This window comes from Syngnathus acus, chromosome 22 (genome assembly GCF_901709675.1).
Source record: "Syngnathus acus chromosome 22, fSynAcu1.2, whole genome shotgun sequence".
In the NCBI taxonomy this organism is placed as follows: domain Eukaryota; kingdom Metazoa; phylum Chordata; class Actinopteri; order Syngnathiformes; family Syngnathidae; genus Syngnathus; species Syngnathus acus.
In genome coordinates, this window is record NC_051106.1 from 1,488,309 (window position 1) to 1,502,959 (window position 14,651).

Here is a 14,651-nt window from a genome sequence, read left to right on the forward strand (position 1 = left end):
GAATGCAATCAACAACAAAAGAAAACTTAATGTTTGAAAAATTACAAATATTTGAATTCAATTACCAAAAAATATGCATTAAAAATTTCCAACATTACAAACAAAATCAAATTGATAACACTGGACAACGGTGACACCAGTCTGTCATTGGATATTTGACTTTTATTGAGTGAAAGTGTTGAACAACACAAGAGTGAGAGTCTTCACGTTTCTTTTGATCTGCTGTCAATCACCTCGGGGTTGTCGTGGCAACCTAAATCTCTTTCAAACCAGCAGCAGCATTTGTTTGAATGTTCAAAAACCAAAATATGTGACAGCCAACATAGTCTTTTGTTCCAGCTTCAGTGTGGCCATTTTGTGACGCTAACAAGCGAACGAACGAGTATGTTCTTTTTTTTTTTTTTTTTCCCTTCTCAGTGTGCTCCTGGAAAGCGGCAGAACTCTTTCTGGGCTGCAAAGAGGTGGAAACTTATACTAGTAAAATTTCCAGAAAGTTTGCAATAAATTTTCATGTGAATTTTAGCTGGGTACATTTTTAAATCTTCCAAATTGGAAATTTTCAATGGGAATTAAGTAGGAATTGAAGACAATTTTATGGTAAGATGTCTTATTTAGGCATACAATAAATACATACATTTAGTTTTCCATGCAAAATAGATTGCTCTCTTTGCCCACATGCAAGAGCATCACAGGACCTTGATTGTGCCATTATTTATTTATTACTTAAGATCACTGCACAAATTGTGCGTTGCAACACAAAGCAAAAAATTGGCCCAAACTAAGGTCATTGACTTATAAATATTAAATACTTCACAGTGACACTGTTTGTGTGAAATCTGGTTGCGTTTAGTTGAGATTTTCAATTTTGTCAATTCTCATTTAATTCCCATGGAAAGTTTCCATTTAAAAATATTCCTGCTATTTTGCAACCTGAAGCGCTGTTGTGCTTTTTGGACCAAGATGCCCTTAGAAAAATGTTGTTTTTTTTAACGTGAGAACGACGGATGGCCGAGCACGCCAAGAACACAAAAAATATCCATAGCAGCCACACAAACACAAACGCTTGTCATTTTTTGTCCATTAAAAGTGTCCACAAAAGGTTGCGCATAGTTTTTTGTTTTTTTTCTGCAACATGACAATAACGACGACACGTAACGTGAGCTGTTTAGCGACAGGCGCTAACCATTGTCAATCATCTTTCCACGACGACAACAAAAATAAATTGTTTCTGATAAAAGTGTTTTTCCATTAACCGTCCTCTTCCGTGTGTCACATGGTAAAGCGGGAAATGTTGTGGCGCACTTCCTGGTCGTGGGCAAAAAGTGCAAAGTCAGCATTGGCTGGCGGCGAGGCGATGCACCGCTCTTTAGTGGCGGTGGAGGAGAAGCGGCGTCATCGGGAGCCAGCAGAGGGCTAGTGGGAGCGCAGGTAGGAGAGGGCGGGCCGGCGGCGCCGCCCCGCCGCGCTCTGACAGGTCGGGCGACACTAGCGTCGAATCGCTCGAGTCGCTCCAAAGGCGCTCATTGCCGTTGACCTTCAAGGCAAAGCCACAAGGTTACGCATACCCCACAGCTCACATTAAGGCAATACTTTAATTATTTTTCCATTTTACACGTCTGAAGGGGTTTAGAGTTAAGGAGTAGGTTTAGGGTTAAGGCTAAGGTTTAGGGTTACATTTGAGATCAGGGTGAATTAATTAGGATTTAGGGGTTTGGGGGTCATTTCAGGCGGAGAATGCTGATGCTGTCACCCACCTGAGTGGGAATATGTGCTCTCAGAATGTTCTGAGCAGTTTCCATGGAGACATCCGGAACGCCGGTGGCCCGGGGAGCGTTCGTGCTATCGGCAGCCGGGCTTGGGGCGATGCCGCCCGTTTTCACGTCCGAGCTGTTGCCGAAAGCCAACATAGCCTTCTCTGAAACAACAAGGTGCACTTTTGTTAGCGGATTCTGATGAGAGCCCCACCCCGGTTGAGTTTGAGGCGATTAGCGATGCGTGTTCTTGACATATTACAAGTTTTCAAAATGCCATTTACAAGCATTACCATCAGGTCCCAGTTTGCAGGTAAATGAATGAGGAGCTTGTCGTTTAGCGTGCTCGTCGTTGAAAAAGCCAGGAGGCCATTAAACGCTCATTAAGTGTGTTGCAGCAAAAGATGAATAATTGCTGCAAAATTCCACGTAACGTTCGAACCGCTTGTTGCTGTTCGTCTCTCGCCATCATCGTCATCACCATCATCATACTAAAAGAAGCTCACTTGGCGTCAACTTTAATGTGTAACTTCACAGATGAATGTCAAACATCAAAAATGTCATTAAAAGTAGCAAATGTGTGCGCTTTCCTTCCATGGCCACGTTTCATTTAACTCAATTGCCAAGAATGACTTCAGTCATCAATTGGAATCAAAACATTCAGGTTATCAAGTGATCATGTTTCATTTGGTGAATTAAATGAAAGTTTTTAAAACATTAAAACAAACATTGAATCTCAATCTGGCCAAAGGCTCTAAAATGGCCGCCACTCTCGGGCTGCGGTCAGTGCAAATGACTAAAGACCACACGAGTGAGCATTCGTTGTTCTGGCTGAGGCTAATGAACCAATTGACGCTAATTACGCGCCATCAAAGTCACTTCAGTGAAGGCGTTGGAGTGAGCAAAGGAGCCGAGGGGCGCCGTTGGCATGAACGTCCCCCGGGACGCCTGCTGCCCACGCTGCCAAATTTTGCGGCGAAGTGTCAAGCGGCTGCACTAGTTTTCAGATTTTTTTTTTTGGTCTGTGATTAACGTGAATAGGCCTAATTGTTTTTTAATATTAACATTTAGAGGGAAAAAAAAGCCCAAAATGAGTACTTGCGGATAATGTTATTTTTTTTGTACTGGACCAACTAAAATCAGGTGATGTGCATATTTTTGGCTCTCCTTTGTCCCTTTGTCTCCTTTTTACTCACTGAGGCAGACATTGTCGTGGAAGAAGGCCAGGAATCCAGCACACTGCTCCCGCTGGTGGCCGCCGGTACTGCAGGAGCACCAAGGTCCCACGTTGGAGGTGGAGTTGTCAAGGTAGTTGGGAGTAATGGTGCTGCCTGGCCAGACGGGCGAAATATGGTAAAATTATTAAAAGAGCATCAGAAGCCATCGTGTGATCCGCGGCGACGGCTCATTATTGCCGACATCATCTGCCGCCAGGGTGTGTTTTACTGACTCGGCATTCTTTGATCTAAGTCTTTTGTTTGACGGATGATCGATGGCAACACGCCGCCGCTTCTCTTTTGCTTGACGTGCACGGAAAGCTTTTGCCTCATCGGGCTCCGATAATGAAAGCTTTGATAAGTCAAGACCATGACTTGACACGTCTCGCTTTTATTCTTCGCACGTTGAGCACAAAGTGGCAGCAGCACATTGTCATATTGCAGGCATATTGTCAGCCCGCAAACTATGATGATATGGTAATAACTAGGCCAAACGCTTGCAGTACTCATCCGTCCGTCCGTCCGTCTGCCGCGTGTTCTTACCAATGAGGCCGGTGTAGGCCAGCAGACACGCCGCGTGGTTCTCCTGCTTGCACCCGCTGGAGCTGCCGTGCCAGGGCTGGCAGTCGTACTGGAACTGAGCCCAGCGGGACCTGAGACAAGAGAACAAATTCATCAGCGTCGTGGCTCCCCAAGGCCACAAGGATCTTCCTTGTTGTTAAACAAGATTAGCGTGAGCTCGGTGGTCGACCCCCTCCCTGATACGGATTACAGGAAGTTGCTAAAAAAGTAGCTTTGGAGGCCGGACTATTCAAGAGGCAAAATGGCCAATGACCTGCAGACGTAGTCAGCTTTGCAGAGCCTGAGCTGGGCCAGGCAGCCGGGCTTGTCCTTGTCCTCATAGGAGCAGCCGGGCACCACGGTCTGGCGGCGGCGCTCGGCGCAGGCTGTGTCGGTGCACGGGCAGAAGAGCAGCTCGTGCGTGTAGTCGGCTGGCACGCGGTCAAAGAACTTGCGCAGAGCCTTGTTGCATTTGGGCCGGTTGCACGGGCCCGAGCGGGCCGATGGCTGGATGCAGGACGACACGTATTCGGTGCGCAGCTTCTGGCACGTCTCGTCGATGTTGCAGGCCTTGGCGGCGTCCAGGCAGCGGTTGACCGTCGTCACTTCCGACTCTGCCGGGGAGACGAGGAAACCGACAGCGAGTCAGCAAACTTGGCCGCCAGGCTTCCTTGCACACAATGACAAAACAGCACATCTCGCATCGGCCGTCTGTCAACAATCCGTGCTTCAAATTTGGCCAAAATGTCGGGGCCAGAGTCGTCTGTTGAAAGAGCGTCGCAAACAGAAACGGAAACGGCGGCGGGGAAGCTCTCATCTCTGGAGAGCGCTGGGTGAAATCCCAGCCAATGTTTAGCAATGACTCGAGTGTGCGGCTGCAGATGTTGTTGACTTGACACTCTTCACCTTCTGCATGCTAAAGTCAGCCAACAAGTTGATTATACATAACGGCCGTGCTCAGCCATGAATAGAACATGAAAAGCGGCTAAATGTTGCATGCGCCAGGCACAGCGCGAGCTAGTGGGCGGCCGGGCTGCATGCCTTTCAGAGACACCTCTAATGGCGGAATACATCATTCTGCCGGGTTAATCCAGAGAGAAAAGTGGCTCTTCCCTCGCTCCCGCCTGGAATTACTCCCCCCCCAACCATCGTGCCTTACTATCTGTGCCATATCGTACTATCCGGGAGAATAATGGTGTCATTTTTTATACGTTTATCGCAAATGGCGGAAGAACACACCGGTCAGCTGCTGATGAGCGACAGCGTCAACAAAGAGGTCAAGAGGACAGATCGCCACGCCGGCGGTCGTTGCTTTTGGGCCACGAGGAAAGACCAACTTATCGTTAGCCTCGAGGCACAACCGCCTGAGTGGTTTCAGAATGTTTTGGGGAAGCAAGACCTCGCCCTGTAGCTAGCAACCCACCTCCGTGCCCAGCGCCACCCTGCTACGTAAGCTAATATCAGCTGGCGTGACCTGCCTCGCTCACCCCTCGCCCTGAGTGACCCGCTTGTCAATCCGGCCACGATGGCAGATAGCGCCGCTCATTAGTGTGCAAAGTGCCCGCGGCCGCCTCAGCCGCTGCACCGGGGCGCTCTCGGAGCTGTCGTATAAAACATGGATGGGCCACGGAGAGCCAGCTAACAACCCGACGCGCACCGTCACTTCTTCCTCCTGACTTGGCAGAGGAGGAGCCGATTGACAAAATGTGTACGGCGGACTCTCGCTAGGCTCTCCAAGACCCAGCCGGCCACCAAGGCCGCGTCTGCACAAAAATGCCAGAAATGGATCAACACAGATTCTTACGCTTGGCGACGACTTTAAAACGTAGAGCGGGAGGAATTTTGTCCCCCATATTTTTTATTGGCTTAAGCGACTCTACTGGAATTTTCCCTTCCTGCGTCTGAGGGGTCAGAAAGATGCAGCTTCATTTGAGCATTCAGATTTATTTTCCAATCTAAAGCAGCTGTTGAACAATAACAGCAGGCCCGCTGAAATTGCCTAGCAACGTCCCACCGCTGCCCTTTGCCTCACCGTCCTGTCTCGTTTATTAGCAAGTGCCTTTTATTTCTACTCCTGCAAAATGTGTCTAATGTGCCCGTGAAATCAGCTTTCTTTGTACACGAGTTTAGTTTGAATGTTTATGGTTGCCACAATCACCTGCATCAAGCCACGAAGTAAAGGTCATACGTAGGAGAAAAAAAAAAGCTGTTGCGTTTTATTTGGGTGTGATAAAATCATAGCGGCAGGAGGTCAGCGATTTTGCTGGCATCGCCTCCTCAGCATATTTGTGTGCATTGTTCCGTCACCCTTTGTCTAGATTCATCGTTCACGCTAATGTCGCTAAGCGCTGTTCCACACCAAAGACGTTTTTAACGAGTCATTAGGCTAATTAGCAAAAGGCGTCACTAGTCAAGTGGCGGAACTTGATGATTACTTTGACGCTCCAGCGTTAATAAACTGAAGAAATGGTCGAAAAATATGTTTTGGCCGTGAACAACACGCCTAACAAAGAGCGAACATTCCTTCCAGTGCAAACAATTTCAGGTCGCCACTTGAGAGCAGGAATAGAGTGTTACCTTGAGCCACATACTGCTTCATCAACCCAAGAGTGGCACTGTCACAATTGATCGACTAATCACCAATAATCTGTCTCATTTCTACACCTGATTTGGAGGTAAATACTCCTGAGCCATTGCAATCGTGTCCCAATACTTATGGACGTCACATGATCTCATCAGAGCAAACAAAGTGTCCATCGCGCCGCTCGTACGTACATTCCAGGAAAGCAGTCATTTATGTGAGCCTTGTGTGTGTGTGTGTGTGCGTGTGTGTGTGTGTGTATATGTGTGTGTGCGTGTGTGTGTTTTCTTGTTTTGCTTTTTTGAATAAATGATGACACCGGAGGCGCAAGCGTGGCCTGAAAACTCACCGGCGGCGATGGAGGCCAAGCGCACGTAGTCGGAGCCCCTCTCCTCGGGCTCGTATGGGAAGTCCTCCACCAGTCTCAGGCCTGCAAAAAAGAAAGTCCGTCGGTCACATCGCTATGGCAACACAACGGCGACCACAGAGAAAAAACTGCGAGAGAGTGAAAATGAAGCTCAAAGGAAAAAGTAGATTTTGCGCAACGACTGTGACATCAGCGCAGGCGGGAAAGCCTCACCATGCAAGATGACCTTTGAAGACCTCAACCAGAGTTTCAAATCCTAAACTGAAAACGTGAACTCTTGACCCAAAGCCGAATTCGAAATCCCAGCCCTAGCTAGACACTTTGCCTTCTGGCACTAATTTGAAAGAATAATGGTAGATTGCTGCCACGTGTAGGACACAGCCACTTGTTGCCAGCAATCCCTCCCGACTCCTACCTGAGGAGTTGAGGTCTTCTCGATTTGTCCGCAGCAGAGCGGTAAGCCAAAAGCAAAATGTGTGTGAGTGTGTCGTTTGTCACGCCTTCAAAGTCATCTTGGGCATTTCACGCATCCTGTTGAGAGTCGTTTTCCTGCGCTGGCGCACGTTTGATGAATGCGGCCGCCATGGCTGTGGGTGGAACGTTATGAATAATCGCCTCCCTTGCCTCGCTTCCTCCCTCCTCTTCTTTTAGCCATTTCCACAGCAACAATCATTTTTTGCTACCCCCCCAAACAAAGGTAAAAACTGTCTTGCCATCACCCAACCTTGGCGACTGGCCATTTGTGGAAATTTCCTTGGGCCGTCAGCAGAAAATGAACAATTATTGATTAATCCTCGCCTTTTCAAAGTGGGCTTTTCTACAATTAAAGTTTTATGGCGAAAAATAAATGAAAGGGAAGCAACAAACTTGGAAACAATTACACATTAATGGAGAGGGTGCTGATGTGCAGGGGGAGGGGGGGGCGCCTGAGGCAAGTCTCATCTAAGCGAGCCACGAGAAGGAGGCTTGCGGTCTGACCGTGCAGTATGGCCTGCTGCAGGCTCCAGTAGATGCTGAGGCAGTTCTTCTCCTTCTTCATGCCGCGCTTACAGCGGCAGCCTCTCAGCGGCGTGGCCATGAGCGCCGTCATGGCCGTTTCGCACTGGTTGCGGGCGCCGGGGCCCAGCTTGACGCTGCCGTCGCCGGCCACGCACTGGCGCAGGGTGCGCAGGCGTGGGCTGCAGGCCTCGTCCCCGGAGCAGGCGTCGCCCGCGCTCAGGCAGTCCCAGCTGCCCTCGCCCGCCGACGCCCATGCGGGACCTGCAACGACATCACAACGCCATGAGCCAGTATACTCCCGAAGCGTCTGTGCGTGTTTGGCGCATTTCAAAATGATGACTTGATTTCCAAAACAATGAATATGGAGGCAACTTGATGTTATTTGTCAAAGCAAAAAAAGTAAAGACGCTTACTGGCTTTCTTTGCGGATTCCTTGTGGTCATTTCACAACCTTGAAGCCGATGACGTTTATTAAGGTTTTGGGTGACAGTGATTGAGCTCGAAGGTTGTCTGACTCTTTTTTTTCTTTTTTAAATGTCATTATCATTCATAACATCAGCCTCTTCCCTCTTTCGTCGTCATTAATCATTTTTGTCTTTTCCCCTGGGGTTAGAAAACTTTAAGCAAACTTTCCAACAAGAAATTCTTTTTGCCTTTGCCGACAAATAGCGATGCACAAACTTTGCCGCCAACGCTCAAGGATAAAAACTTGAGGCTTTTGTCATTTACCGTCGCCCATCTGTCTCGTTTGGAGGTTCCAACTTGGTAACAATTAGAAGAAATCCGAGTTGTCTACTTTTCAAAGACCCCTGCAAATGTCCACAATCAACCTCAAAAGTCACCTTCAAAGCAAAATGGCCGACTTCCTGAGTTTTGGCTTCTTGAAACTATTTGTGTGGGTCTATGGACATGCTTACCAAATTTCATTTGGTGAGGCAAAACTAGCTTTGCTGGTGATGAAGTCCGCTTTTGAAGGATGACGCCAAATAATCTTAACGTTGAAAACTAACGGCAGACTTTTTGTGTATTTCTAGAGCACTACTTTTTTGGTGGGTCTGGACATGCCTACCAAAATTCAAGTGAAACTGGCTTTGGTGAGTGACTGAAAAGAGAATTCTGCAGGGCACTAGCGAGGCAGGATATCTGCTCCCGATCAAAATGGCTGACTTCCTGTGAGCCATTTTTGTGACTCTACTCATAATTGACACGTTGAGCAAATTTCACGTGGCAAAGTCAAAGTGGTCTTCATGACATGTGATCTGGACTCAAGGAGGCTTTGCCTTGCAGATTTTTTTCCGTCTTCAAACCCAATCTGGTGAATGTTTTGCCAACCACCCACACACGTCGTTCACGCCACCCACAGCGGAATAACAATGGTTGAGGAGAAAGAGCTGCTTTGCATGCAAAACGAGTCACATCGTGTCACCTCGTATACGCTTTGCATGGAATTGTCCTGTTTTTGAAGGGCAGCTTAAACTGTTTTGGTGGGTCCGGTGACCAACTCTGGCCCAACTCTGCTCTTTCAGTCCATCAGGGCCTCTTCAATTGTGACCAGGCATATTGCGGGTGTACCTTGCTATATTTCTCATCAATTTTCCATTCAGAAAGTTCAATCTTTAAAATGTATTAAGTGCAACAAGCTGTTACAAGGCTGGGAAGCATGTAAATTCTTAATAGACACATAAATACTGAAGCTCAGACTGGCATCAAAATTAAATGGAATGCACTTGCAGACTATAGTGCCACCCAATCTTGATGGCATGTTGACTGATCTCCTTGAAACAAACCAAAGGGCATGTGGACACAGCATATCAACACCCAGGAAGGTTTTTAGTTTCAAATAACTTTCTTTAGCCTTCACGGTGCCACGACATAGTGGCACAACAAAGGAAGTGGCTTCTCTTTGCTCCCATTCTTGTTGCTACTAGCTTCATTCTAGTTAGCACTAAGCTAATGAAGGTTGTCTGACTGCTCAAAGTGGTTTAGAATGCCTTTGTTGCATTTTCTTATTAGCGTGCGCTTTTTAACCGCGGTGACTCAGTGGCTCTGCTGGGAGCTGCGTTGTTTTGTTGGGTTGCGGTCGCCACAGAGATGCGCACACTCGCACTAATGGAAAAACACTGTTGAGACCCTTAAGACGTCTTTGGGCTCGGACCAACAACAACCAACACATTCCTCGATGACTTGGTCGGTGCCAAGCTCTTCTATTTGAATGACCACCCACCCAGTAGCTTTGAGGGTGCGTGTGAATCTTAGCAACTTTGTATGATTGTTATCAATGACTTATTGTTAATTACGTAGGTGAGGCACATTAAGCTAGCTTACAGAGAGCTGCCTTACGTGGAATAAAAACTCACTAAAATCATAATAAATCCGAGCTAAGATATAGGCAGTTCATTTCTCCAATTTTGTTTCACTTGACATATTGGAGAAAATATCACCACAACACCAGTCGAGCCTTTATGATTTGCAAGCTCTCTAAGTTGATTTTGTGCTGTTCCGTTCTGGAAAATGATGCAATTATGAGGCTGAAATTTGACAAGTGGCTGATAAGAAAAACAAAAGACGTAACTGGCGGACTCCCAATTAGTGTCGTGGAGCGGTTGAAATGAAATTGCCCGATAATTAAGGATATTTTGGAAGGAAATAAATCTGACCCGGGAGCAATGAAGAAGCGCTTATATGACTGCGAATATTGCAAGCGCCGATTAAAAAATGATAAGCGCACTGTGCATTCCGACATCGTTATTATGAGGAGCTCATTCATTATTACAACAATATCATTTCACTGACATAAGTGGAAGAAGAAGTTAGCGAACTGGAAGTCTTTCATCAGCTGACATGCGCTTGTTCTTCGACTAAAATACGATTCGTGCCCTGGCAATATTTTCCATATGACACTAATAAACACTGGCTACCGTCGAGATTACAAACAGGCAATTGTTTACGTGGAACAGAGCTTCGGATAAGTAACCCACTTTTGCATGCATGATCAAAAAACAATTTAGTTGAAATGTTTGTTTGAAATGTGTTTTAAAAATTATATATTTTACAAAAAAGTATGTATTCTTATTTCTTGATTGAATTCATGATAATTGGATTATAATTTTAGAATTAATTTGCCTATTATTTATTATATATTATTTTCACTTCAAAATATTATTTGTACTGCATTATTTCTACTATTTCATTATAAAATTACAAATTTCTTCTCAAACACAAAATGATGTCTTTGGCTGGCAACCGTTTCTTGGTGTCCTCCCACCGGGGATGAGCTCCACGGCGCTCGTGACCCTCGTGAGGATAAGCGGCAAAGATAATGGAATTACTGATCATTTAATTAGATTGATAAAGTTACATGAATGAAAGAGCTGAATCAAGGTAACACATGACAGTGCTTAAATGCGCACTTGCTTGATTATTCAGCAAGTTAGTCAGTCAGCGTAAACAAGAAACATTTGGACTAAAAGGTGAGAGAAATGCGTTTTTTTGCATCTGTCAAAACCTTGCGAATAACCTGCTTGACTTCACTTTACCTTCCTTCTGGAGAATAAAAAGGCTGAGTGCATTTGGATGCGCAATTGCCTTTTGCGTGCCTGTTTGAATACGCTTCTTTGAGCCAAAATGTGCTTTGTGATTTTTTTTTTTTTTTTTTTTTTACCCAGCACTCACCCGCCGGCATCCCGGTGTCAGCGTCTATTTCCAACACAGCAGTAAGCCAACCCCCGCTTCTGACTGACAACAAAATATTTTTGAGATCTTTTTTTGTAAATAATCGGCTTGAGTTGATCTCAGGTTACATTTCTGGCAATTGTTAAAATATGACAGAGAAGAACCTGAAAAAAAAAACCTGCATTGATTTTCATTGTAAAGTGTTGAGTTATAAAGCAAATAAATCATTTTCCAGCCTTTTAGTTTATCTATTTTGAACCACAGATCAAACTGTGCCCATTGTAACTATGCGTGACGTGTTCATCCAATCTTGCTCAGTTTGACGGATATTTGTAAACATTTCAGGTTGCTATTCTTATCAATTATTCAAATGTAAATTGGGTAATAATTTAGGTGGAAAAGAGGGATGATGTTTGACGCATGTGTCAAACATCTTGAACGACTTTGTGGTGACAAAAGGTGCAAAGATGATATTTTGACTGTCGCTCGCCCGTGCGTGTGCGAATTAGTATTTCGTTCTGCCGTCTGCAATTCGTCGCGTGTTTAATTCCCCTGAAAATGAGCTTTTTTCCTGTCAATTGAATGCATCAAAAAGCTGCCGATTAAAATTCCGACAAGGTGGGCTTTTGGAGCCGGAGGGCTTGCAATAAGTCCGTCAGCTGACAATTAGCGGGGTTAAAAGTTTTAGACGAGCGAACACGCTAACCTTGACACAGGCTAACCGATAAAACCTGCGCAACTCCGCATCATTAGTGAGTTATCATGATGCCGCGCGAGGCTCAGACATCTACACTGCATTCATTAGCGATTAGCAGCTAATTAGCGGGTGTTGTTGGCAAGAGATAAAAATAGACTTTGATGTTGCTTTGACTTTGACAATGCCTCTGGCCAATGTTTGACGGTGACATGGGCAAGCAGATTCCTCGACGCTCGGCTGGTTTTTAGGTTTATCTCCACTTTGTATGATGATAATGCGTATTGACATATTCGTTAAATTAATCGCACGCCCAAGGCTCAAACTGATATTTCTTTCTTTGCGGAACAGTTTTGTGAATCATTGAATCAAAATTGAATTGAAAAGTGAAATTAAAATCATCTTTAATTTCCATCCTTTTTATTCTGAAACTGGACTTTATTTAAAATTGAAACATATTCCGATCTAAGATATGTTGTGTTTCATGGGGGTCTACAAAAATTGGAGAATATTTATTGTCAAGATGCTAAGATGCGAAGATGTGAATTTGGACAATTTAAATCTCGACAATGTTTCAAAACGATTAATCGGTTATCAAAATAGTTGCTGAAAGAAAAATCGACCAAGTGACGACTAGCCTAATACGTGAGCACTAAACTTTGAAATTAATTGAAACACTTCGTTGCGGCCGTTCTGTCCATTGTTGGGGCGTTTTTGTCCAGGTCTTATGCCGCTACAGGAGTAGGAGGAGGAGGGGGAAGAGGAGGGTATTAATTCGTTTCACTGGCAGTCTTGCCTTTGCAGCCGGAGGCGTCGTTTTAACGAGCGAGGGGAGGGTGGTGTTGGGGGGGGGGGGGGGGGCAGCATTGGGCAAGCTGAGCCAAAACGGCCCCAGCAGAGGAAAACTGAGTCGGACACAAACGACTGGTCCGGCCTCTCTCTCTTGGATGTCAGAAGCGATCGGCGGATTCGTCTGTGGATTTCTGGGCTCCGTACGCAGAGCGAGCCAGAGAGAAAAAAAAGCTTCTCTGCGTGTCCAAGCATACTGAGAAAGTCTCTGTTGGCGCCATTTCCTTGCTTGAATTGAAAACAACAAATATTCACGTTATACAGTACCTAGCAAGCACATCAGCCAAAACTGTCTCCAAAGAGCTTCAAACGGACTTGGCAGCATTACAGCCAGCCGACTTAATGGCAATTTAAACAGGGTGTAGCAGCATGTGGCTCAATTTTGCCAACACATTAGTAAGCTTCAAAAGAATTGAAAGGTTGAACACGAATAAAAGTAACATGCGAGAGAGACTAAATGACACCCTCTCCTTTGGAACTAGTTTCCCTCCAATCCTATAGGTGGCGATAATGGAAATAAAACAATGAGCGCTAGACACAGTTGGTGTGCATAAAACAAAACGTCTGCTAACTTCTCCACACGCCAGTCATCTGCTTGTATTTGAGGAATCCAAGCAAGTCGATAATATGTGCTTTGTTAAGATATGCTTCTTATTGAAATAAAAGGAAATGTCTCCTCCTGAAGGTAGCACAAAGCTATTTGAATACACTTGAAAACAGGGCAATAGGGAGGAGAGAAAATTTAATTCGAGTGTGTGAGTGTGTGTGTGGGTGTGTGTGTGTGGGTGCGTGCGTGCGTGCGTGTGTGTAAAGTAAGCCTGGGGCTGAATCGCTCCCCTTGCAGCCCTTTGTAAGCTTCCAGCCTGTTGCCGGTAAATATTGCATACGACTTTTATTTCACAATTTATTCTCACAGTTTGGTGTACAGCAAACATTGCCACCCACACGCGTCGTTTGTCTTTGTTAGCCACCAGCTAGCCACCTGCTAGCTGCAGTCCCTGTAGTTGCCACCTGTTTTTTGTGCTAATTACGTGACAGAAACTAGACCAAAAAAAACAGTTTTACTCCTACATATGTTCATTCGTGTCACAATCTCAACTCGAGTGAAAAACTAAATACATTCGTGAATTTAATGTGCAGTTGGTATGTATGAAAAGTTGATTTTGACGGAAACATAGATATTTCCATCTCTGTTTAGCCCAGCCTTTTACCCAATAATTACGCAGACAACGATCAATTTACATCTAATTTAATATAAGCGTTTAAGTTCCCATTTCTATGTAAAGGAAATGTGTTTATGTTCTATTTCTCCAATTGAAGTGGAGGTTTTTGTCCTGACAGGACAATTGCTCTTTTGCCGCTTTTCACAGTACAAATTCAGTGCGAGATGCTGAATGTAAGCAAGCGCAACTTTAACCTACGACGCATGTGCTGCCGTGGATCCAAATGATGCCACAGAGGTCCGCGAGGGTGACAAATGTTTTCAATTTATGTTGAGAAAAAGGGTTAGAACAGCCCAGATTCTTCATCACAGCTTATCTGTGAGGTTGGAGCGAGGGAAAAAAATCCATAGAAATAATAATCATTTTAAAAAAAAGTCAAACATTATTTAAAGTTTATAAAGTCAAGGTTGAGTTTGCAACAAGGTGGATAAAGCTGAGTGTCCCCCCCCCCCCCAGCTTTGCTTTATTCAAATAAAGCTCAAGAGGACGACTTATGTGGCCTTGCAGTGTCCAAATCAAAGAGCCGCCAGCCGGCGTCTAAGTGTTGTCGTTTGTGTGTGATGGATTGTGAGACCGGTGCTGATGAAATATTGAGCAGGTGGGGGAATTCTTGTGTGTGTGTACGTGTGTCTACTCTCCAGCCACTGGAGAGAAGACTGTATGTGTCATTTGTCAGCAAGCGGTGATTTTGTGTTTAAGTGGAACAGGATGTTCTCCATGTAAGTCATCGCTTGGCC

At 45.3% G+C, this 14,651-nt stretch overlaps 1 protein-coding gene across 1 annotated transcript in view; it reads right to left on the reverse strand.

The window, feature by feature from the left end:
- Positions 1–142: 142 nt before the first annotated feature.
- gfra4a (GDNF family receptor alpha 4a) overlaps positions 143–14,651 on the reverse strand; it is a 41,025-nt gene continuing 26,516 nt past the window's right edge. The window contains exons 2-8 of the mRNA XM_037241593.1: positions 7,456–7,737; positions 6,460–6,540; positions 3,804–4,143; positions 3,512–3,621; positions 2,948–3,082; positions 1,755–1,915; positions 143–1,534 (exon numbers count right to left, since the gene is read on the reverse strand). Coding sequence (XP_037097488.1) covers positions 1,367–1,534; positions 1,755–1,915; positions 2,948–3,082; positions 3,512–3,621; positions 3,804–4,143; positions 6,460–6,540; positions 7,456–7,737 — 1,277 coding nt within the window. The 3' untranslated portion in view covers positions 143–1,366. The remainder of the gene's footprint in view (positions 1,535–1,754; positions 1,916–2,947; positions 3,083–3,511; positions 3,622–3,803; positions 4,144–6,459; positions 6,541–7,455; positions 7,738–14,651) is intronic.